The sequence below is a fragment of the Protopterus annectens genome, chromosome 6.part0, assembly GCF_019279795.1.
Source record: "Protopterus annectens isolate FY-2018-M chromosome 6.part0, PAN1.0, whole genome shotgun sequence".
NCBI lineage: Eukaryota > Metazoa > Chordata > Ceratodontiformes > Protopteridae > Protopterus > Protopterus annectens.
Genome location: NC_056737.1, coordinates 256,779,977 through 256,806,409, shown reverse-complemented (window position 1 = coordinate 256,806,409; position 26,433 = coordinate 256,779,977). Strand labels below are relative to the sequence as shown.

Here is a 26,433-nt window from a genome sequence, read left to right as displayed (position 1 = left end):
TTACTCTGATGACACTTTTGGTATAATCTAAATCAGCCTATCCATTTACCCATGTACTTCCCTAATCATTCTGATAAGGGAAGTTACCTGCACACCTTGGCTGTACATAGCCAACTCAGATTTTACCTCCACCAAACTAGACCGTTCAAGAAGGATACTTCATTATTCCTTTACTTTGCCTTAAACAGGACTGGCAGAAAGCTTCTAAAATAACACTGATCTGCTCACCACTGTAGGCAAGAGGCAGTTTCTGTTTGGATTGCAGCACTGCTAGCTTTTGTTTCAGATTTTTTTGTAAGAGCCATCAGAGTTCATGAAGCCTCTGCAGCTTTCTTTGAGAACTGTGTGCTGTGCACACTTTTGCTACACATTACAAGCCAGTTTCTTCTGTCCAGGGCTACATCTGGTTTTGCTAAGCTGGACATCCAGGTAGTATTTACTGTGGCCTCCACCTGGTGTTTTATTACCTTTCCCAGTGATAAAGGCTGTAATGAAGACACAAGTGGGTAAAAGTACATAGTGTGTGTGTGTTTTTTTAAGGTACTTTACACATAACAGCAGGTATGGGAATCGTTCCACTGTGTTGGTTCCTTCCCTTCATCTCCCTCAAGTCCTAGTGTATTGTGGTGTGCATGTAACTTATCTTTGAAAAGCTTAGCACAGTAACATTGCAGCCCTCATTTCAGGCTTTTCTACAGTTGTAGACATGGATTTGGTTGTTTTTATACTTGTAGTCCTGCTGTCTTCGAAAAGTGTTTGCTTGTGAGATACATTTCTGTATCCTAGGGTGGTCGCCATGTTTTCATGATAAACATTTCCTCTGAGAGGCATCACCTCCGTTTGCCACCTTGGCTGTAATTAGTGCCGGAGTATGCCCCACGAGAAGTACTCTGTTAGTTGATTAACCAGGACTGGTAGATCCAAATACTTTTTCTATATGTAGAACTCTCCTGATGCTTTCCATGTCTGATAGGAGGGCTGTGGCTTGTGGTTGATACCTGTTACATGCCAGTAACTGGCAAACATTTAACCATTCAGGAGAAATTATCTTTTTGCTTAGTGCAAGAGTTAAAAGAACAAAAAAGCTACCAAGGACCAATCTTTCTAAAGTAAATGGATTCGTACATCTGCTGGTGAGTACCTCATGGTATATTATTCCTTGGGGAGAAAGGAGAATAAGAGATGTTTTTGTCTTTTAACATGAGCTTTACTGCATCCTTCTTTCACAGAAAAGATATATATATATATTTTTTGCTTGAGCTTTACATCTAAGTACTGTTTAGTGTTATAGTTTGAATGTGTTAACAGTTTTAATAATTATTTGTATGTTTGTATTATGTTTAATCTGTGGGGGGTGCAGAAAATAGACATGGAAGTTATGGCTAAATGTTTCTGCCTTGTATTGCAAGCCTGGTCTGTTTCTTGTGCTTCTCACATTTCTGAGCCAGTTGTGGATTAAAATGGGTGTTTCATAAAGTTTACCCTGGAGTCTAGCAGTAATGTCGTTGTTTTATTATACTTCGTGTTTGGTTATTTGATTTTATACTTGAAGCAGCAGCTGACAACAGCATTTATGATCTAACACTGTCTTAAATGTTTGTAGAAACATTGTCTTTGTATTTTTTTTTTTTTTTTTACAAGTATTAGACACGTGCACAGTACTTGCTCTAGGCTGAGTTACATTTTGCCCTACTGGTCTGTTTTCTTGTGTTTCACATCATTGGTTTTAGTACACCTATGAGGACATTATAAATGATTTGATATTTATTTGAGATGACTCTAGATTTCACAACTTGCCATTTTACTGCTCTTTTTCTATTGTTGTCTTTTTGCATTATAGCAATTGCTGAAGTGTTTGCTGATCCTATATTTTCTTAATCTTTTTATTGGACTCCTTGCTGGGTTTTCCATTTTTATATTACAGCTTCTGTTTTTGAATGCATGTGAATGTAGCATCTCGATTGTTTGACTCATTTACTGGCTGGCTGTTTAGGACCTTTCACCGGTACTTTGCCTCTGGATAGTACATCATTTTAACTTTGCTGACAGTATTTTCTATTGGACTTTGATTTTGATGCATTTCGGTATTCAAAACCATTTTGAGTAAAGCACCTGCTGGTTGCTTTCCAGTTATTTGTAATGGATTCCAGTAACAGCTGCCTACAGACGTTAAACACTTGAGTCCTGTCAGTAACTTTTATGGTGCTTGTTAAATCAGCTAACTCGGTATTTTGTTATTATGGCCGAGGTGTTAGAAGACAGTACTTGCATCTAATTTCATTTATTCATTTCTGATTTATTGACTAGATTTAATATCCTTGGGATTCTTGTCATCTCTATTGCTAGTTTCACTATAGCCTACTTAGAAAATTGTTCATGCTGTTTATTCTGCCTTTGCAGGATTTTCCTCTGGTCTTCAGGCACTAATGGTGCTTATTGCCACTTTAGCATTTTGTTTTTCCGCTTGCCTGGACAGAATACTGCCTTGACTGCTCTTTTTTGAGAAAAAGGTTCTATACTTTTTGGAGATATTTTTGACTGTTAGAGTAAGGATTATTCATACTTTTGGTGCCTTTTCTCATCTGTCTTACTTGGATTGTAATCACTACTTAATTAGGCATATAAATCCTAGGTACTGCTTGGACATTCTTGTTACTTGCCAGACATTTAGGTTGGGTTCTGCTCTGCTTGGTTACTGGAAATGATTTTTAGAGAAAGCCAACCCATGGTTGCCTAGCAGATGTAATTTATGCAGTTTTAGCCAGGGGGAGTGAATGTCATCATCGCTGGCATTTAGGGACTCAAATGTGGGTTATTTATTGATTCCAGTGTTTTGTAGCACACTCCTTGGTTAAAACATTGTATTGGGAGATTCTTATCTCTCTTGCTCGTTTAGATGTACTTTTCACTTGCTTTTGTCATCTGGGATAGGCAGATTGTAATTGATCCTCTGAAGCTTTGTTGAGGGTGCTATACTTGAATGCCAGGTCTGTCTCAACAAGCATGGAATAAACTCTTGATTTGATTAGGTCTTGTGATCTTGCATTTGTAATGGAAACTTTGTGAGATAACTTTGGTCCAGTTTTGGCAGACATTGTGCAGTACCCTTAGCCATTTAGAGTTGGGGAGGGCAGGTTGCAGTAATTTATTGATCATCTCTTGAATTGGGTAAGGCTCTTACTGAGGCATACAACTCTTTTGAGTATGCCAAGGATCCTGGAGCAAACTCTGGGTTCCTTCTCATGTTTTGTCTACCAGGTAATGTGATTATGTCCCTGCAAGAGTTTTGAGACTTCCTTGTCTCCTTGCTGTTGGCATTGCCCAGTTGGTTACTGTTAGGCCATTTTAATGCCAGAGAGGAAGAAGAGTCTGTGGCAGTTGTAAAATAGTTCCTGTTAATTGCTTAAGGGGTTTGTGTTTGGCCAAGTTATCTCTTGTACCCATCGTTATGGTCATATATTGGACTTGGGCGTTCATCTTGGAGCTATGACCAATAGTAGCTTATTGTTGGCACTTGTCATTTTGTTGGACTGTAGCATTCTCTGATTCATGACTGGTAGAATACCCAGACTACGCTTGATATGATGTAGGAGTCTGTAGCTGAGTACCTCACACAGGTTGGGTCTCCTTGTGCACTGGCAATAACAAGGAAACAGTACTTGTGATCAAAATTGACTTGAGATAGATAGTTATACCTTTAGGGCATCTCTGGATCTTTAAGCTGCAAGCCATGTACATCTGACTCTATATCACAAGAGCTCATGATACAGCTGTGATTTCTATGAATTTAGGTGGGCTAGGCAAAGGCTAAAGGTTTTATGCCATCACACTGTTCTGCTTGAGGAAAAGCTTTGTATTACGTGAACATTGCTGTATTTATTGGGAAGGTCATACAGAATATGGCTTTGCTTTTTATTAAGTGAACATTGCTGTATTTATTGGGGAAATCTTACAGAATATGGCTGTGTATGTTTCCCAGGAGTTCTGTGCTGTGATAATTAGACCACTTGCCCTTTTCAGGTTGATGTGGACGATGTGTAACATAACATTTCTCACCACCGGGAAGACTTTGTCAAGTGAGTGTGAGCCTGAAGCCTGGTATTTTGTCACAAACCTTCCATTGGTCAAAGTGTTCTGTATTGCATGTTTGCAGAGACCTTATGATGTCACAGAGAGTTAGAGTGTGCTGTTTTGACCTTACAATTTTTCTTATTCCTGATTGAGTTTGTTGCTGTTGTTTCCTGCCTACATCCATCTCTCCATGGCTGGACCCCTGCCATACTAAACCGCTGGCTTGAGTGGAAGCTCTGAGCCCACTTCTTTACCAGATTGTCATAACCTTGGTTAAGCCAGGAGTTTTTCCATTTGTTTTAATGAAGGTATTGGTCACTTCCATTTTAATGAAGGCAGAAATAGCTTATTCGATCTTTAACCCAGTCTCTGTCTTATCACTTGTCAGTAAGACAGTAGAGCAGGTAGTGTGGTGTTCAAGCAGCTGGATTCACTGCTTAAGAGAAACAGTATTCAGATTAGACATAGTGCTGAGATGTTTTTATCTGGGATTTTAATTACTTTCTTATGTTAAGGATCAGTGCCTTGATTTGGTTTTGGTCCTGTTAGAGCTCCCATTTAGTATCTGAGAGTGAACCATGGAGTTCTTTGGACCAAGTCTTTTACTATGGTATCATCACAGTCGTTGCCTTGGTCTGATTTGCCTCTCTGTCTGTCTGCATGATTGCAGAGTTGTCTCAGGAGCTGTTTTCCATTCATTTGCCCCCTAACGTTGCATGTAATGGTAAAAAACTGGAATTCATGCCAAACGTGTGAAACTAGAGGATGTTTTTAATGGTAAGCTGATTTTTAAAGGCAAGGTATCAGCTATCAGATCTTCCTGTTTTCCATCTTAGGCATTTTTACTTATGAAACAGCTTATTACATCTGCAGGACTGTTGTAATTGTGCATGTTATGGTATTTTCAGACCATGAGTACTACTGTAATGTGCCTTGGGCTGCCTAGCTTGGAACTTGATTGGTATCGATCTTTCATAACTTGGGTACTGCTGTCTTCAATAGCTGTGACCTGGGATCAGCCTTAGTTTCACGATGACTCTATAAATCCTCTTGCTGCAAGGCCCAGTACTCTGAAATTCTGAAATGGTTACACTGAAAGCCACATTCAGGAAATTTTATATTTATATATATATATATATATATATATATATATATATGTATATGTGTGTGCATATATGTATGTGTGTGCATATATATATATATATATATATATATATATATATATATATATGTGTGTGTTTGTGTATGTATATATATATATATATATATATATATATATATATATGTGTGTGTGTGTGTATATATATATATATATATATATATATATATATATATATATATATATATATATATATATATATATATATATATATATATGTGTGTGTGTGTGTAAATATATATATATATATATATATATATATATATATATATATATACACACACACACACACACACACACACACACACACACACATACATATATATGTTTTTTTGTTTGTTTTTTGCAGGGGGCACAAGCTTCCTGCACCACCCAGTCTTGTGTATGCTGACTGCATGGTTGCACAACAGTGGAAAAAAGAGCAAATTCATAGTTCGCTAAAAGTTGTTTTCAACATAACAATCTGGCAGTATCCACACACACAGAAACACACAAATTCCCATTGGAGACTTGCCACATTCCCTCAGCTTTTCTGACCCCTTCACTGAGTCAACATGGAGTTGTTGGATATGGTGGATGTGTATTCATATTCTTCGAGGTTCCTGGCAATTCTAGAAGTTTGTGCAGATTCTTTTTGAATCCATTTTTCCTTTGGCATTTGTTACCAGTGTGGTTTAGAAGAGTCCCTAATATTGAGTGGTCTCAAACTAGTCCTAACTGTTTTGAGTGGGCTTTATAGATCTAGACATTACTTCCAGTCTACATTTTTTATATTGTGTTAATAGCCAGTTTGCCTTGCCTCAGCCATTTTATTATAAGTCATTGTTATTTCAGCAAACTGATTGATTGGAGAAGCTTTTTTTTATTACTTTTTATGTATGTCTTTGTTTTAATTTATTGCAGTTTATCATTTTAACTATTTTGCCTGTAGTTTTTTTTTTAATTTAATGCATATACCTAGGAAATAGGTGGATGTTCTTCATGTTTCACTGTTGCAGTCATTACATTTGGGTAATCTGCTGGCAGGTTGCCCTCGGTCGGCCTGAATAACAAAGTCTTGGGTCCTGCATCGGTTGCTGTCTCCTCTTCCATGACGTCAGGTTGTCAGGGGTATAAAACATGCAGCCGACACCATTTCATCCAATCTTTCTTGCTGCACGGTGCCCAAAGCAGAAGCAGTTCACAAGTGCCGCTCGGCCGGCTCCTGAAATTTTCTCATTCGAATTTCAGAACCAAAGTCTTCAACTAAAACTACGTACCCCATTGGGGAAACTTTTACTTGCTCCTTACCGATGTCAGTAAAAGTTAATAATTTCATTACTTGTGGGAAGCAAATACCTCATAAGGAATTTCATTTGTACTGTATTCCTTGCCTAGGCCCAGATCATAATGTGCCGTGCTGTCGGTTTTGTGCTAGATTTAACCAACACACTATTAAGCATCGGTATATTTTTGCTTCTAAATATTTTGGATCCAGATTTAATTATCCTGGAATATCATTGGTTAGCAATCCGACTAACGGAGTTCACAAAAAATGCAAAGAGGAGACAGACCGTCTAGGTCCAAAACCGACGACGAAGCTTCTCCTAAGCCATTCGCCGGTTTGCTGGTACTCAGTGAGGCACTTTCGCAGCCCCTGATACCCGCTACTTTTGAGTCGCAGGCCTCTACCGAGACCCATGCGCAAATGGGTATGCTGCGAGATTCTCAGAGTACTGAACCCGCAGATGTCTCTCCCTTGGATGGGTCCAGAGCCACTGAGCAGGCACTGGCTTCTGAGGGCGTTTTCAGGCCTCAACATTTTTATATAAAACAGACGCCAGCTTCAAAAACAAGACCAAAAACATCTAAGTCTAAAAAACTGACGCCGGTTTGCTGGTACTCAGTGAGGCACTTTTGCAGCCCCTGATACCCGCTACTTTTGAGTCGCAGGCCTCTACCGAGACCCATGCACAAATGGGTATGCTGCGAGATTCTCAGAGTACTGAACCCGCATATGTCTCTCCCTTGGTCCAGAGCCACTGAGCAGGCACTGGCTTCTGAGGGCGTTTTCAGGCCTCAACATTTTTATATAAAACCGACGCCAGCTTCAAAAACAAGACCAAAAACATCTAAGTCTAAAAAACTGACGCATAAGCCACGTGCTCACGTCCCTATGCCTAAAACAGATGATCAAAATGGCTGAGGACTTAATTATCTTGATCAGGGCCCCCCCCCCATGCTAAGAGGCCTAGGCAAGACACTGACTATGAATCTTCAGATCAGGTTTCCTTTTCTTCTGATTCCTCTTCTGATCAGGAATTTTCTATTCCACCCTATGAGGATTCAAATGCAGAAGAATCCATTCCATCTGCATCTCCTCCTGAGGATTATTCTTTTGGAGAAACCTTGCATATTTTAAGGGAACATTTTCATTGGGAGAGTCAGGATTTCTCTGAATCAGAAAAGAGGCTTAGGGATTTCCTTCTTCTTCCTCAGCATAGACCTTTGGCTAAATCTCCTGTATTAGAATTGTTGATAATGTGTTTTCGGAATCAAGCATGGCTCCTGATTCCCTACCTCCAGCTCCTTGTAAGCCAGACAGATATTACAGGGTTCCTGACTCCCACAAATTTCTATTCAAAAATCCTGCTGCTGATCCTGAGACTATTTCACAGGGTCCCAAGGGTGTAAAGGCCTCTACGGCCAAAAATCCTACCCCCTCTGATAGAGATTCCAGGGCGCTGGATAGATGGGGAAAGAAGGCAAATCCAGGTGCTCAAAAGGCTCTAGATACCAATCACAGGGTTCTTGCAGGTCAAAGCAATGGGGTGCCTCCACCTCCAAATCTGGAGGAAACAAAGCACAACCCTACAGTAAGCAGTCTCAATGACCTCCCTCTACCTTCACCAAGCACTTATCTTTTGGCAGCCCCCTTGGGGGAAAAAATAGCACTTCATGCTCAAAATTGGCAGTTAATTACCCAGGACAAGTGGGTATTAAACATAGTATCCCAGGGGTACATATTTCATTTCCATACTTTGCCAATACCAAACGGTTGGCCAGATCTGCAGCAAAATCAATGGGCAGAGGCACAGAAACAAGTTATGTCCCTCATGGATATGGGGGCTATTCATCCAGTACCAGAACAGGAAAACGGACAAGGTTTTTATTCAGGACTGTTCCTGTTACCCAGAAAAGACGATGCCTGGTGTCCAGTACTGGACTTATCAATTTTGAACAAGTTCCTGGACATTCCAAAATTCAGAATGCTGACTTTACAACAGCTACTGCCTATGCTGGGCAGGAATGCTTGGTTAGTGACTCGAGACTTAAGAGGCATACCTGCATATCCCAATAAGGGAATCGTGCAGAAGATACCTCCACTTCAAGGCAGCTTTTTTTACATTACCAATTCTCTGCACTGCCCTTTGGGTTATCTACTGCGCCCAGGGTCTTTACAAAGTGCCTGGCACCAGTAATTGCATTTTGCAGACAAAGAAGCATACAAATTTGTCCTTACCTGGATGACTGTCTCATTCAACGAGAGAACAAGGACATTCTTCTTCAACATCTGGCGTTTGTAAAAAGGTTTCTAACATGCCTAGGGTACACAATAAATGAAAAGAAATCACAACTGGTACCCTCTCAAATAATTACATTCCTGGGTGCAAGCTTGAATACAACTGCCCAGATGGCTTACCTTACTCCAGACAAACAAAGGCAACTGACAACATACTTCAAACAGATGGCAGCAAAAACCCAGTTATTTGTAAGACAAATTCTGCAGGCTTTGGGGTTCATGGCATCCTGCATCCTACTAATTCCATATGTGAGACTGCATATGAGGAAACTTCAATGGTACCTAAAAAGTTTATGGAGTCAACATTGCCACAGTCTGGAAACAATGAGTCCTCTCATTCCCTGCCTACAACAGGAGTTTCTTTGTTGGGCAGAGACATGTCACCAAAACAAGGGACTGTCATTCACTCTACCACCTGCCACCAAACCCTAATTACAGATGCATCAGATTATGCTTGGGGGGCCCACCTGGCGGGGAGATGCATTCAGGGCATATGGAGCCCAAAACAAATGCATCTGCATGTCAACCAGAAAGAGATGCTAGCTGTTCAGAATGCTCTGACAGCCTTCAAGGACTTGCTTCATTCAGGACAACTACTGATAAAGACGGACAACACCACGGTTATGTGGTACATAAACAAGCAGGGGGTACACATTCCTACCCCCTTTGCAGACTAGCCGTGGCATTGTGGAACACAGCCTTGACTTAGCAAGTACATCTTCAAGCTCAATTCCTGCCAGGAAACAAAATACTCTGGCAGACGACCTAAGCAGAAATCTTATGGACCAGCACGAGTGGAAACTGGATCCACAAATCTTCAGCATGGTAACACAGAAATGGGGGAGCCCAGACGTAGATCTATTTGCCTCTCCCCAAAATTATCAACTGGACAAATTCTGCACAAGGGCATATCACAGACAAGCATGGAAAGTGGATGCCCTGTCCTTCAGTTGGAAAAACCTATCAGTCTATGCCTTTCCCCCTCTGCCTCTTCTCTCCAAGGTCTTACTAAAGGTCAGACAGGAAAAACCAAAAATTATCCTAATTGCTCCGGACTGGCTTCACCAGCACTGGTACCCAATTCTAAGAAATATGTCTCAACTCCCTCCTTGGTTATTGTTGTGTCTTTATTGTTGTGTCTTTCGGCTTTTTCCGGTTAGGAGTCTACACAGCGGAACTCTGGTTCGCTAATGATTGACCGTAAATTTTTACGTGCCAAGTTGCTGGCCCTGAAGCACAACCTTCAACGAATGTACGCCCATTCACATATGTCTCTACACAGAAGACGCTCTAGCTGAGACTCGAACAGGACACTGTCTTACTGTAAGGTGACAACGCTACCACAGCACCACCACCTTGCCTCAAATACCTTATCTACTGTCTCAGCAGAACAATCAAATTCTGCACACTCAGCTCCAAACTCTGAACCTTGCAGCATGGCTGATAATTTCATTATTCAAACAACACCTCTCAGTAAATCTGTGATGGATGTAATTTTGGAAGCCAGAAGGCCTAGTACTAGAAAATCTTATGCTGATAAATGGAAGAGATTCTGTGCTTGGAACCAAGCACAAGGAACGGCACAGCAAAACCAAATAACCCTCAGATTTTACTTGACTGAGATGATTGACAAGGGCCTATCTTTTTCTTCAATAAAAATCCATGCCTCTGCCATCTCGGCTCATTACAACACGGAGCCTCCTATCTTTTCTCATCCTCTGCTAAAACAGTATCTTAGAGGGGCCAACAATTTAAGGCCTCCCAGAAGATCACCAACTCCTACATGGGACCTCAATTTTGTGCTGGAAAAACTCACCCTGCCTCCTTTTGAACCAGCTGCGGGTATAACATTTTTATGTTGAAAAACAGCTTTCCTTTTGGCAATCACTTCAGCAAGAAGGGTTTCAGAACTACAGGCTCTCATGGCTGTGGAGCCTTTTATTACATTTTACCCGGACAGGGTGCCCCTCAGGACCAATCCTTCCTTTATGCCTAAGGTGGTATCCAGCATGGCTCTTAACCAAACTATTCACCTGCCAACATTTTACCCAAATCCGCAGAACAAGGGGGAGCAGATTCTGCATTCATTGGACGTACACAGACAACTAAGATTCTACTTAAACAGGACCAAATCTCTAAGAAAGTCTGAGCAACTACTGGTGGCATTTGCTTCAGGATCAGAGGGGAAGGCTATATCAAAACAGACAATTTCTAAGTGGATAAGCCACTGCATTCGTTTCTGCTACTTGCACCATGGTAAACCTGTGCCCAAGGGAATCAGGTCACATTCCACCAGGGCTGCCTCTACCTCAGCAGCCTTTCTCAGAGGAGTTCCAACCAAAGACATTCTAGAAGCTGCTACTTGGAGCTTTGTTCATACCTTCACAAAGCATTATCATTTGCCTCTCTTCTCCAAATCCAGGGCAGGCTTTGCCACTGCAGTTCTGCAGTGCCTTATAGCCACTCCTAATGCTATTTAGTTCCATCCATAGCTTTGGGATTCTACCCAAATGTAATGACTGCAATAGTGAAACACGAAGAACATAGTACAGCTGTATACACTTACCATAAATGTAGATGTTCGAGTGTATTCACTGTTGCAGTCCGGGTTACCCAACCGCCATCCCCCATTCTATACCTTTTCTTTCCTTCACTATACTCAGAAGCCTTTGTGGTGTATTTGCTTTTTATTTGAAGGTAAAAGTTTATGTTGCTAAAAGTGCATTTCTATATTTACAGTTTATTTATATATATATTTTTGCTCCCCATTTGGGGGCACCTAACATCTGGGGCAAGAAAAACTGAATAAAATGGTGTCGCTCCATGTTTTATACCCCTGACGACCTGACGCCATGCAAGAGGAGACAGCAACCGATACAGAACCCAAGACTTTGTTATTCAGGCCGACTGAGGGCAACCTGCCAGCAGATTACCCAAATGTAATGACTGCAACAGTGAATACACTTAAATGTCTACATTTATGGTAAGTGTACACAACTGTACTTTCATAAACTTGAACTACAAATAGTATGGTTGTCTTTTCCATGAAGAAAAATATTGCCTCTTCCAAAAACAAATAATCTAACATTTTCCTTTTCTTTTTTTTTCTTTAGACGTGAACAGGGTGTGTCAGGGGAACCAGTGTCAATAGTAGTGGATGGTGTACAAGTATCACTACCTTCATATGAAGAAGCTGTCTATGGTAGCGCTGGGAACTGCATCCAGACTTCAGACTCCAGAGTACAGATTGTCCTTTCAGAGGGACCATCTACAAGTGGAACAGAACTACAGCAGCATGAACCACTAATGCAGATCTCTAGGAGAGAGGATGCAAGTCCAGGACATGCAGAGCATTGCCAAGGTAGTGGCTCTCAGCGATCAGAAACTGTTCTGGTTCATCAAGCAGCCTCTTCATCTTGGGCATCTGCCTCACCTAGGAGGCTGGGACATAAAGACAGTCAAGATTCTGACAGCAGTGAAATACAGAGCGTTTTGTCTTTGACTCCTTCAGAAGAATTTTCAGATGGTAAGATGTACAGATCATGTGTTCAGTTAAAAAAATGCTACCATGTAATTATCAGCCTTTTTAATTTTAGGATTAGAATCAAATAAAGAATACTCTGGTGGGTATGCTGCATCAGTAGGACCTGAGTACATGGTTATAAGATTGTGAGACTGAGCATCTTGAATAGTGCATGTACTGCTAGTATAATGAAATGCGGTATGTTTGATTAGCTTCACTATTTTTTAACTGTAGCTGGTCTGTAGCAACCTAGCCTTGTGTTGAGGGATGGGGCAGTCCAAGAAAGAGCTGGTCATTGTAAGACCCAGCAGGCCAAATCTAATGTAGATAGGTTTCACAAAGTGGAGTCACAACAAATGCAGATTATAAATAGGGTAAGTAAACTATTAAGACTGTATTGTTTGAAGTTACTGCGTCAGGAATCACAATATGGTGAAAAAGGATGTGAGAGAAAGTCTTGTTTGATGTGATTAATTACTTGGACCAAGAAGTCGAGATGATTTTTGAGTTGGAATTTGAACTTCTGAAGAGAGGGAAATGGCATTTCACATCTTGAATGGTGGAAGTTAGCTTGAGCATGTGCTAGCTGGAATAACTGAGAGAACAGGAAGGGGGCTTATCCATCCAAACTAAATAATCTTCCAAAATGTGGGTCTCTAACACTACATTCCAGGAAAACCTCCATCAGTATCATTTCTGGCCCTATAACCATTGGACATTGTTACCACCACACGGTAACTTTTGATTTTACAAAATATTTTGTTGTATCATTTTGTTATCCTCTGGCATCCATGGTGTAAATATGTTGTAAATATGGTATAAATAGAAGTACATGGTGTAAATAGTTGTTTTTTATGGTTATACCCTCCTTACCACTTTTCTTTCTTCTTAAGACAGTCATATATTCTTCCTTCCAAGCCACTTTCCATTTGTATCCCTAGACTTTGACTGTAATAGGTTATTTGGGGGTCTTTACTGCCTATATTGGTCTCCAAGATGTAAGCTTCCCTGTAAGATAACTGCTGTGTTCTAAATGCATAGTTTTTGCACTAACTGTTACATATATACCTATACTTTAATGTTTCCCGCAATGACTTACAGTTTTCCCTTTGTATGTTTGAAAAATTCAATAAAAATAGGTTTGAAAAAAAAAAAGGAAGGGGGCATATCCCAAAGGGTATGCTGGCAATGGGAATCTTAGAAATGAAAACAGAGGGAAAGCAAAACCTAGATAATAGTAATGTTGAGCATTGCCAGTGGTGTAACAGGTAGCGTTCACACCTTAAGTGCAGAAGGTTGTGAGTTCTGTTCCCACACCAGACAGATAGATTGCTTAACCTGCAGTGCAGTATAAGGGAGGATGCTGAGTATTTTGTCCTTTGAATGAAATGATAAACTGTGGTCCCATTTATCGAAAAGAGAAGGGGGAAGTTTCCTGAAACCCTTGCCAAATTCCCATTACTAATGTAAATACTACCTCGGATCTCCCCTGAAAAAGAGGCTATTGGCCTAGTGGGGCTAACCTGGCAACAAAGGATAAGTAAAAATAAAATAAACTAGCTGCCCAAGAAAGTTTTATGAAGTGATTTGTAGGCAGTTGTGCTGTTTTGTAAGGCAGAGTTTGAAGTGGTTTAAGGGTATCACTAGGAAGTAGAATATCATTGAGAGTCTCATAAAAGAAAGTGTTTGTCAGCCTTCCTGTTGGAAATTGCCATTAAGCAATATTAAAACTTGTAGAGTATATGTGATTAGTTGTCCGTTGTAGTTTCTTGAACAAGGAAGAATGATAGTTTGAAATCCAAAGTGTTACTGATATATGGAGCAGTTTGAGTGATGAATACTGTTTCTTGAAAGCACTGCTTTCCAAGTGCATGTATACGTGTGGTTTATGAGGAGCTTTAACTCCACTAAGTGCACCCCATTTTTGGGTTGGGTTCTTAGATCCATGCCACAGTAAATGATAATCTCTAAGAGTTGTGTATCTCGCAGAAAATACAGTTTGCCACTTAACGTGATTATTAGTACAGTAGTTGGCTGAGTTGATTGCAGACAAAAAGTATTAAGGATTCTGAGTCATAGCCCATCCAGGATACCAATCAGCTAGATGTCCTCCCTCCATTTCACATGTGTAGAGCAGAATTCTAGTAATTGGATGACCAGCATAATCAATAACCTTTCAGACACAAGGTACAGGGTTTGATTCTGGGTTATTGGTTAGGCTTAAAATGGCCCTGCAGGGCAGTTAGCCTAGTATTCACTTATGAAGGTGGAAGGTTGGTATGTTGGTTGATGTGTTTATCTTACAGACACAAGGTACAGGATTTGATCGTTACATGGGGTAATTGGCTAGGCCTAAAGGACCCACAAGGTCAACTAGCCTTAACACTAAGCTATGAACCTGTGAACCAAATGAAATTATCAGTAAAAAAAAAGCCATTGTTTAAACTTTTAAGACAAAAGTACAAATTCCACTGGACATATCCAGATTCCCAGGGACCACATGCAAGTCTTAATGCATTCAGTAATCACACTACTGATTGAGGTTTCACTTTTTTAATCTAATGTTTTCCTTTTCATTCTTCCTCACTGATGGGTTACAGATCCAATCCTCAGATCCAACTTGGCCGCATTTTCCAGACCTTAGATCCATGTCTCACTCTCCTCCCTCTTCCCATAATCCAAGTCTCGCTCTCCTCCCTCTTCCCATAATCCCACTAACTTTAACTTCCCAGATCTCATTTGCCACCAGACTAACAAGACGCAAGATTCTGTAGTCTCGAAGTGTAAAGACTTTAGTTTTCTTATGTCTTTTCTTTTTCATATAAGTAGTTTTTTTGGCAAATAGTCCCTTCCTCCCTTTTGGTTCTTATCATATTAGTGCTGGTAAAATGTTTTCCTTTGGTTACAGGTTGCTTGTGTACATATTATTCTTTCCTCTCTCTGTTTGCTCTGTTTTGCCAGCTTACTTGTTCTCTTGCTGCTGAGTTGCCTTTAGGTTTTCTTGCCTTTCACATTGTTTCCCCCATCTCGATCTAGCCGTACCTCTCAGCTGTCTTTTTTCATGGAATGCTCATCTATGTTTGAGTTTTGGACTTTGTTTCCTTAGAAAATGCGTTCTAACTCAAATCCTGTTATGCTAGCAACTTCTACATTATAAGAGCCATTGTTTTAGAGTCTGATTTCTCGCAACTAAATTGTGGTGACGTGCAGAATTCGGGTGTTGAATGTATGTTCAGTTGGACAGAGTGTCTCCCTTTTATGCCGCTGGCAGCTAATGGTCATGCAAAGTTTGGCTGATGCCGTCTTCAGGCTTTCTTCCCTCTCCCCCTTTTGTCTCAGGCTCTGATGAAGTGGTGTAGCAGATGTTCTTCGTGTTTCACTGTTGCAGTCATTACATTAGGGTAATCTGCTGGCAGGTTGCCCTCAGTTGGCCTGAATAACAAAGTCTTGTGTCCTGTGTCGGTTGCTGTCTCCTCTTCCATGACGTCAGGTCGTCAGGGGTATAAAACATGCAGCTGACGCCACTTTATTCAGTCTTTCTTGCCGCGCGGTGCCCTAAGCAGATGCAGTTCGCAAGTGCCATTCTGCCGACTCCTGAAATTGTCGCATTCGAGTTTCAGAATCGAAGTCTTCAAACTAAAGCTAAGTACCCAGTTGGGGAAACTTTTTCTTGTTCCTTACTGATGTCAGTAAAAGTTAATAATTGCATTACTTGTGGGAAGCAAATACCTCATAAGGATTTTCATTTGTACTGTATTCCTTGCCTAGGCCCAGATCATAACGTGCCTTGCTGTCGGTTTTGTGCTAGATTTCACCAGTGCACTATTAAGCGTCTGTATATTTTTGCTTCTAAATATTTTGGATCAAGACTTAATTATCCTGAAATGTCGTCTGTTAGCAATCCGACTAACAAGTTCACAAAAAGTACTAACAAGTTCACAAAAAGTGCAAAGAAAAAGACGGAGACAGACCGTCGCGGTCCAAAACCGACGATGAAGCTTCTCCTAAGCCAGTCGCTGGTTCGCTGGTACTCAGGCGCTTACGCAGCCCCTGATACCCGCTACTGTTGAGTCGCAGGCCTCTACCAAGACCCATTCGGAGTCTAGTATGCCGCAAGATTCTCAAGAGTATTGAACCCATGGATGTTCTCTCTTGGATGGGTCCAGAGCCGCTGAGAAGGCACCAGCTTCTGAGGGTGTTTTCCGGTCTCAGTATTTTTATATTAAACCAATGCCAGCTTCAAAAACAAGATCAAAAACATCCTCTATGTCTAAAAAAACTGACGCATGAGCCACGTGCTCAGGCCCCTATGCCTAAAAAACAGATGATCAAAATGGCTGAGGACTTAATTACCTTGATCAGGGGTTCCCAACCCAATACCCCCCCCCCCCCCGCTAAGATGCCTAGGTAAGGCACTGATTATGAATCAGGTTTCCATTTCTTCTGATCAGGAATTTTCTATTCCATCCTATGAGGATTCTGATGCAGAAGAATCAATCCCATCTGCATCTCCCCCTGAGGATTACTCTTTTGGAGAAACTTTGCATACTTTAAGGGAACATTTTCACTGGGAGAGTCAGGACTTCTCTGAATCAAAAAAGAGGCTTAGGGATTTCCTTCTTCCTTCTCAGGGATAGGCCTTTGACATTGTTGATGATGTGTTTTCGGAATCAAGCATGGCTCCTGATTCCCTACCTCCGGCTCCTAGTAAGCCAGACAGATATTACAGGGTTCCTGACTCCCACAAATTTCTATTCAAAAATCCTGCTGCTGATCCTGAGACTATTTCACAGGGTCCCAAGGGTGTAAAGGCCTCTACAGCCAAAAATCCTACCCCCTCTGATAGAGATTCCAGGGAGCTGGATAGATGGGGAAAGAAGGTTTATACGTCTGCAACCTTGACAATTAGGGCCTTAAACTGCCAGTTTCATATGCTTAAATATCAACAGCATGTTATAGGCTTACTGAAACAGAAAATTATGTTGATTTCTCATTGTGTGGAAAACAAAGAATTACAGGAATTATTGCATTCAGCAGAACAGGTTGGAAAGCATACTTTGCAATGTGATTTTGATTCCTTGGAGGCCCCTTGCAGGGCCACAGTTACTGGATCTGTGATTAGAAGGCATGTCTGGCTCAAGGAGCAAAATCTGCCTGATCATGTTAAAGCTAAACTGTTGGTTGCCCCCCTTGCAGCATGATACTCTGTTTCCTAATAAGGCAGAAGAGATTTTAAAGAAAATGGAAGACAAAGCTAAATCTATGCAAAATGTAAAGGATTTCTTGCAAGTGCAGCCACCCAGGTTCAGCAGGCACTGGCCTACAAAAATTGGTCCTTTCCTGTGCCAACAGAGCCACTCAAGGCAAATCCAGGCACTCAAAAGGCTCCAGATACCAATCACAGGGTTCTTACAGGTCAAAGCAATGGGGTGCCTCTCCACCTCCAAATCTGGAGGGAACAAAGCACAACCCTACAGTAAGCAGTCTCATTGACTTCCCTCTACCTTCACCAAGCACTTATCTTTTGGCAGCCCCCTTGGGGGGAAACTAGCACTTCATGCTCAAAATTGGCAGTTAATAACCCAGTACAAGTGGGTATTAAACATAGTATCCCAAGGGTACAGATTTCATTTCCATACTTTGCCAATTCCAAACGGTTGGCCAGGTCTGCCACAAAATCAGTGGGTAGAGGCTCAGAAACAAGTTATGTCCCTCATGGTTATGGGGGCTATTCAACCAGTACCAGAAAAGGAAAAAGGACAAGGTTTTTATTCAAGACTTTTCCTGGTACCCAGAAAAGACTAGCCCTGGTGTCCAATGCTGGACCTATCGATTTTTAACACATTCCTGGACATTCCAGAATTCAAAATGCTGACTTTACAACAGCTACTGCCTATGCTGGGCAGGAACACTTGGTTAGTGACTCTAGACTTAAAAGAGGCATACCTGCATAGCCCAATAAGGGAATCATGCAGAAGATACCTCCACTTCAAGGTAGTTTTTTTGCATTACCAATTCTCTGCACTTCCCTTTGGCTTATCTACTGTGCCCAGGTTCTTTACAAAGTGCCTGGCACCAGTAATTGCATTCTGCAGACAAAGAAGCATACAAATTTATCCTTATCTGGACGACTGTCTCATTCAAGCAGAGGACAAGGACACTCTTCATCAATATCTGGCGTTTGTAAAAAGTCTTCTTACATGCCTAGGGTACACAATAAATGAAAAGAAATCCCAACTGGTACCCTCTCAAATAATTACATTCCTGGGTGCAAGCTTGAATACAACTGCCCCGATGGCTTACCTTACGCCAGACAAACAAAGGCAACTGACAACATACTTCAAACAAATAGCAACAAAAACCCAGTTATCTGCCAGACAAATTCTGCAAGCTTTGGGATTCGTGGCATCATTCATTCTACTAATTCCATATGCGAGACTGCATATGAGGAAACTACAGTGGTGCCTAAAAAGTTTATGGAGTCAACATTGTCACAGTCTGGAAACAATGATTCCTCTCATTCACTGCCTACAACAGGAGTTTCCTTGGTGGGCAGAAGCACGTCACCAAAACAAGGGACTGTCATTCACTCTACCCCCTGCCACCCAAACCCTAACTACAGACGCATCAGACTATGCTTGGGGGGCCCACCTGGCGGGGAGATGCATTCAGGGCAAATGGAACCCAAAACAAATGAATCTGCATATCAACCAGAAAGAAATGCTAGCTGTTCAGAATGCTGTGACAGCATTCAAGGACTTCCTTCATCCAGGACAACTACTGATAAAGACGGACACCACCACAGTTTTGTGGTACATAAATAAGCAGGGGGGTACACATTCCTACCCCCCTTTGCAAACTAGCCATGGCATTGTGGAACACAGCTTTGACTTACAGAATACATCTTCAAGCTCAATTTCTGCCAGGAAAACAAAATACTCTGGCAGACGACCTAAGCAGAAATCTTAAGGACCCGCACGAATGGAAACTGGATCCACAAATCTTCAGCATGTTAACAGAGAAATGGGGGAGCCCAGACATAGATCTATTTGCCTCTCCCCAAAATTATTAACTGGACAAATTCTGCACAAGAACTTGTCAGAAGAAAGCATGGAAAGTGGATGCCCTGTCCTTCAGTCAGTCTATGCCTTTCCCCCTCTGCCTCTTCTCTCCAAGGTCTTACTAAAAGTCAGACAGGAAAAACCAAAGATGAACCTAGTTGCTCCGGACTGGCCTCGCCAGCACTGGTACCCACTTCTAAGGAATATGTCTCAAATTCCTCCTTGGTACTTGCCTTAAATACCTCATCTACTGTCTCAGCAGAACAGTCAAATTCATGCACACTCAGCTCCAAACTCTGAACCTTGCAGCATGGCTGATCATTTAATTATTCAAACAACACCTCTCAGTAAATCTGTTATGGATGTCATTTTGGAAGCCAGAAGGCCTAGTACTAGAAAATCTTATGCTGATAAATGGAAGAGAATCTGTGCTTGGAACCAAGCACAAGGAACGGACACAGCAAAGCCCAATATTCCTCAGATTTTACAATATTTGACTGAGATGCTTGACAAGGGCCTATCTTTTTCTTCAATAAAAATCCATGCCACTGCCATATCGCCTCATTACAACACAGAGCCTCCCCTCTTTTCTCATCCTCTGCTTAAACAGTATCTTAGAGGGGCCAAAAATTTAAGGCCTCCCAGAAGATCACCGACTCCTGCATGGGACCTCAACTTTGTGCTGGAAAAACTCACCCTGCCTCCTTTTGAACCAGCAACTACTGCGGATATAAAATTTCTATCTTGGAAAACGGCTTTCCTCTTGGCTGTCACTTCAGCAAGAAGGGTTTCAGAACTACAGGCTCTCATGGCTGTGGAGCCTTTTATTACATTTTACCCGGACAAGGTGTCCCTTGGGACCAATCCTTCTTTTATGCCTAAGGTGGTATCCAGTGTGGCTCTTAACCAGACAATTCACCTGCCAACATTGTACGCAAAACTGCAGAACAAGCGGATGCGGATTCTGCATTCATTGGATGTAACAGACAACTAAGATTCTACTTAAACAGGACCAAGTCTCTAAGAAAGTCTGAGCAACTACTGGTAGCATTTGCTGCAGGGTCAGAAGGGAAAGCTATATCAAGGCAGACTATTTCTGAGTGGCTAAACCACTGCATTCATTTCTGCTACTTGCACCATGGTAAACCTGTGCTCAAGGGGATCAGGTCACATTCCACCAGGGCTGCCTCTACCTCAACAGCTTTTCTCAGAGGGGTTCCTACCAAAGACATTATCGAAGCTGCTACTTGGAGCTCTGTTCATACCTTCACAAAGCATTATCATTTGCCTCTCTTTTCCAAATCCGGGGCAGGCTTTGCCACTGCAGTTCTGCAGGGCCTTATGGCCGCTCCTAATGCTATTTAGTTCCATCTTCCCATCCATAGCTTTGGGATTCTACCCAAATGTAATGACTGCAACAGTGAAACACGAAAAACATAGTACAGTTGTGTACACTTACTATAAATGTAGATGTTCGAGTGTATTCAATGTTGCAGTCCGGGTTACCCACCCGCCATCCCCCATTCTATATCTTTTCTTTCCTTCACTATACTCAAAAGCCTTTGTGGTGCATTTGCTTTTTAGTTGAAGGTAAAAGTTTATGTTGCTAAAAGTGTATTTATATATTTACAGTTTATTTATATATATATTTTGCTCCCCATTTGGGGGGCACCTGACATCTGGGGCAAGAAAAACTGAATAAAATGGCATGGGCTGCATGTTTTATTCCACTGACGACCTGACATCATGGAAGAGGAGACAGCAACTGATACATGGCCCAAGACTTTGTTATTCAGGCCGACTGAGGGCAACCTGCCAGCAGATTACCCTAATGTAACGACTGCAACAGTGAATACACTCGAACATCTACATTTATGGTAAGTGTACACAACTGTACTGTTTGCCTGTTTCCCATTAAGGATTTTCTTTTTGGTTTTAGCTGATAGGAATGCCTCCCACCAGGTCTTCTGTGTCATTGTAATGTGTGCACCATGCCATTAAAAGCAGTTATACCTCTCACTGTACATATTTTCGCAGAATGTCCACAGCCTTTTGCTTCATATTGTGGTCTGTTCTCATAAAAGTGTGTTTTTTTGGCAAATTTTGGCAAATCAGTGAAGGTTAAAATCAGAAAATGACAGACATTTGAGTTTTACACTTTATATCCTTTAGAAAATTTATGTTAATGCAAATGTGTTATTCTGTCAACTTTCTAAGTTTGTAAGAGATATATTTAAAAAGTGTCCCTATACTTGGGCCCTTGTCCCCCATTATTTTTGGCTTTGTGCAGATTTCTTGCTGTATGAGGTTGAGAGGTATGAGAGCAGCTGCCAATCATTGAAGACTGTAGGAGTTCGTGTTTACCGCATGAACACAATGTACAGAGTTTTAAGTCTTGCAATCCTACTGAATCTTGTCGTCATTCTCTTTTAGAGATTCCTACGACTCTGGCTGCCTTCGTGGGTGTGTTGATGTCCATGTTTTGCTTTGCTTTTTTTGGCATCCATGTAGTACTGAAGTCGGAGCATAACAACCGTCTTTTTTTGGGCTCAGTTTTCATATTTAAAAATAAAATTGAACTGTTGTAAAGCCTCTTATTCTTTTCTTCTAGCTGTCGACCTCTAGTTTTGTAAGAGCAATGACGTTGGAAGATTTAATTGAGGATGGCCTGGAATTTGTTTTTCTCAGATTTGCAATGTCCTCAGTTAAAGCAGTGGACTAAGGAGCAGAGTTCAAATCCTAAAAATGCATTTTTAGGCTCCTTTCTGTTGTTTCGGGGCTCAACCCCCCCCCCCCCCATGTAAGGAAAGAAACATTCAGTAATGCAGAGTATCTTGGATCCAGTCCCTTGGATCTGACGTTGCTAGAGTTACATTCAGATCCCCAGTTCTCCTCGGATCTGAATGGGTAGGTTTTTGGAGACTTTTTTGCTACCCTACCACTCTTCATGGATCCAAGGTCTTCGGATCCGACTGTTTGCTTCTGCTCTTACAGGACAACCTCCTTGGATCTGACTTGTGACATTTGTACAACTCCTTCGGATTCACTTCCTCCTAACATCAGATCTGATCATTCCGACCATTCTCTTCATGTCTTTCGGATCCTAATACTTGAATCTGAGGTATGGCAGGTGCCTAAGGAGAGCTGGACAGTTCTCGGATCCAGCTCTTGCAGATCCGTAACTTATTGTCTGGTGTGGAGCTGACCAGGCTAAATCTGAATCTAACAAGTGTGAGGCTTTCCAGACTGAATTTTAAGCTGACGGCCTTTCAGCTTAATTCACCCTTTATCGGATCCAGGGTGCCCAGATCTGTCCTGTTTCAGTTATTTGTGTATCTAAGTTTGAAGTTAACACGTAAATCTAATAAAAAAGGAGAGGGGGGTATTTCTGTTTACTGCCTCTTCACCTTCAGATCAAATCTGCTCAGGTATTCCCTCAGTTGGATCCTGTAACCATGGTCGGTCGCCCTGAGAGAGCCGGGCTGTCCTTATATTCAGAGCTGTAGAGCAGTTGTGTGTTTCTTCTGATCCGAGGCCCCACTGGGATCAGACTTTGTCACTATTTTGTTGATGTCAGTCTACCCTTGGAGGTGAATTTTGGCACAAATCCTGTCTTCCTAGCCAATACTCCTCCATGGCTACAGGATAAATCTAAGATCATTACAGACCAGTGCTCTGTCCCTGAAAATAAATGAATACATTACTGGCTACATTATACCCCTTGGGTTTTATCTCTACTCACTTTCCTACTTGACCAACAGGGTTTCTCGGGAAGTGAGACGGTGTGTTGTTTTTTCAGTCAGACCCACTTGGATTTCTCACCTATTCCGCACTCTGGTGACTCCGTGGATGCGCCCAATGAATTTGCTTGTCTACCTGAGGATGTGGGCCTTCCAAGAAGGCTAGGTGTTGGAGCCTGGACCCTGGAGACAGAGTTTCTCTGCAAAACCAGGGCTTCGGAGAACTTTACTGACAGACTTTTTCAGTGCTCTTGAGGTGCTGTCCGACTGCCCATCTATGGAGGCAATTTTTTTTTTTTTTTTGCGGCACCTGGATGCTTGGACTAGCTTAACAACAATGCTTGGTGCTAAGCGTAATACACAGAGGTTATTGCTACTGATTTTCCTTGTTTTCCTTTTTGGATTTAAATATTCTGTGTGTAAAGAAGTCAAAGTTCCAGATGGTCAAGGTTCTACCCATCCTACCACCTCTGCACAAGAATGATTATAGGTACTCTATACCTTTTTTTGGGACACATGCTATTACATCAAATTAAACAGGTGCTCCAGAAAACATCTGCATTACCGGCTGGGAGCCACTCCCTGCCAATTCAGAGCTGCCCTTCAGACTCGCCACAGCCCCTAGGATGTTTTTCCATGTGCATGACGGTAGTGACTGCTCACCTGGGGCTCAAAGGATATCAGGTGTTTCCACATCTAAACATTTCTCTTAACTGCTCCAACCAGGTATCAGTTGTTACAAGCTGGAGATTACCTGTTTAAACTCTCCAGATCCCTGGGCATTAGTATGAATTTGACAAATTGAATCTGTCCCCTGCACATAATTTGGAATTCATAAGCTCTCACTTGAATACCACAAACCAATGTACGAATGTCATCTTCGCTGGGGATCCAGTTGGACCACCTGTTCCTGGACAGGCTGTTTTTCTTCTACTCCCATCCTCCACAATCATGGAGGCCACGGACACTTCCCATCTGGAGTTGAGGGGGCTTTTCAAGTGAAAAATGGTCCAAAGCACGTGGTCTTCCCTGAAGACCAGGTTGTATATCAACATCGTAGAGATGAGAGCTGCCCTAATCACGTTGCAAGCCTCTCAGGATGTTCTCCCTCTGGAGACTTTCAGTGCAAACCAATAACATGTCAGTAAGTTAGTATATCTGTAACAAGGAGGGACCCATTCTTACCCCTTGTGCAGAGATGTCATGAGGGTTTTGGGAATGGGTGATTTCTTCAAAACGCTCTCGGATTGCAACACACATAATGGGGATGTCCAACGCTCTGGCAGACAGACTCTGTAGGTCTAGTCTGACTCCTCATGAGTGGTCCCTTAGACAATCCATTGCAAACCTGATTTTTAGCCGTTGCAGCCAATCTTGTTACAGTCTTCTTGTTTTTTTCCCCCTAAACAACAAATACAATAGATACTTTGCTCTGCTTGCCGAAGGATGCTTGGTTTTCACGACTGGCCTCCTGAGTTCCCTTATACTTCTCCCCCTCGTCCATTGGTCTCAATGTCTAAAAAGGGCAGAGAGTTGCAGAGCCCTGTCATACTCATTCTCCCTCCCCTTTTCTTCTTTTGGCCTCATCTGTTGTGGTTTCCCTCTCATGGGATCACATCTGAAATATCCTTCATGGATTCTGGAGCTCAGTCCAGATCTGATATTTCACCCTTAGGAGATCCAGCACCCAGTCTTCATACCCTTAAACTGACTGTATGGTTTTCTTATGTCTGGTGATTGTAAGATGGTGCAGGCTTGCTTCCCTTGTCCATGACATTAGCCAGCAGGTTCAGGACCTGTACTATAGCATTATTTATCCTGACATAAATAATAGTAAATCTCTCACTCTCCCTCCTTCCTGGTCTTATGAGAAGTTGATTGTAAAATCTTGGCTGCCATGATTTTTCTATATTTGTACACATTTGGAGTTTTTCTCTCCAGGTCTCCACTGAAGATGGGTCCATTGACTCAATCAGACTGTTCCGATAAAAGACTGTGAAATAAATAAATAATAGTAATAAGGTCAAGCAGTGTCCAAAAGTCACACTAGCTAAATGGATTACTGATTGTATTTCTCTTATTTATACAGTAAAAGGTTTACAATTGCCCCGCCCACTCTACTAAAAAAATAGAAATTGATTTGGTTGACTAGCCAATGTTGCTCATCCCTTCAAACTGTCAGTTTATGTTTATTTTTTCATAGGACCAAATAGTAAAAAGTCCGTCCAGCAGTTTATTTCCCTTTCCTTCTAACCGCTTGGGTTAAGCAGCAACATATATCATCCTGGCCAAATAGATTACTGACCATATTTTTGGCTGAATTATTGTCCAGTGGTTTAGAGTTCCCTCGTTATCCTAGAACCTTTCTAACAAATGTATAACTACTTCATCAACCTCTGTTCCATAGTTTCTCTTAATGATATCTCTAATACAGTCATTTGCAATCATAACCTTGTGACGCATTGCATTCTGGACATTGTCTGCAGAAGTAGACCTTCCTTTGGTTCAACAGTGCTCTGGTGTATCCTTCTTTGAGGGCCTCCCAAGAATTACATAGCTGGGGACTCTAATCAGTCAGTGAGTAAGAATGAAAAGGACAACATCAGATTTAGTAGTTATGCACTTACCATAACTTGGTATCTGTGTTGTCCATTTTCATTCTTCCGTACCTTCCCTCCCAGCCATCCCCCAGCCTTATTTTCTAGAAAGATATTGCGTGTTACATGAATTCCACATTTGAGTGATAATGTTTATCTTATCTGTCCTGTCTCTATAATCCTATAGATGTAGGCAGCAAACTTGATCTGTGGAATTAGAGGTAGTGCAGTGTGTTATGGGAAGAGGGAGGAGCTCAAGACTTGGATCTAAAATCTGGAAAATGCAGCCGAGTCTGATCTAAGGATTGGATCCGTAAGCCATCAGTGAGGAAGAATGAAAATGGACAACACAGATACCAAGTTATGCTAAGTACATAACTTCTGATTTTTTCCTAATGTTTTGGATTTCTAAAGCTGTGACAGCAATGGACCCCATTCCAAAGTCAGAATACAATTAAAGTTCATGAGATTTGTATGCTTCAATATTTGATGTTTGCCAAGAGCACTCTTCTCAGTACCTGCAATGTACCTAGAATTCTCATCTCCTGCAGTTCATACAGGTTTACATGCATAGGTAGCATATTTAAGTTTGTTTGTTTGTGTCTTTCGACTTTTCCCTGTTAAGGGTCGCCACAGTGGAACTCCGGTCCGCTAATGATTGGCAGTAGAGTTTTACGTGCTGGCTTGCCAGGCCTAACGCACAACCTTTAAGTATGATTG

At 41.6% G+C, this 26,433-nt stretch overlaps 1 protein-coding gene across 3 annotated transcripts in view; it reads left to right on the top strand.

Moving 5' to 3' along the window:
* The window catches only part of SUSD6 (sushi domain containing 6), a 442,437-nt gene that overhangs the window by 386,333 nt on the left and 29,671 nt on the right, over positions 1-26,433 (top strand). For all 3 annotated transcript variants that reach the window (XM_044073997.1, XM_044073995.1, XM_044073996.1), the window contains one exon: positions 11,906-12,318. In XM_044073997.1, coding sequence (XP_043929932.1) covers positions 11,906-12,318 — 413 coding nt within the window. The remainder of the gene's footprint in view (positions 1-11,905; positions 12,319-26,433) is intronic.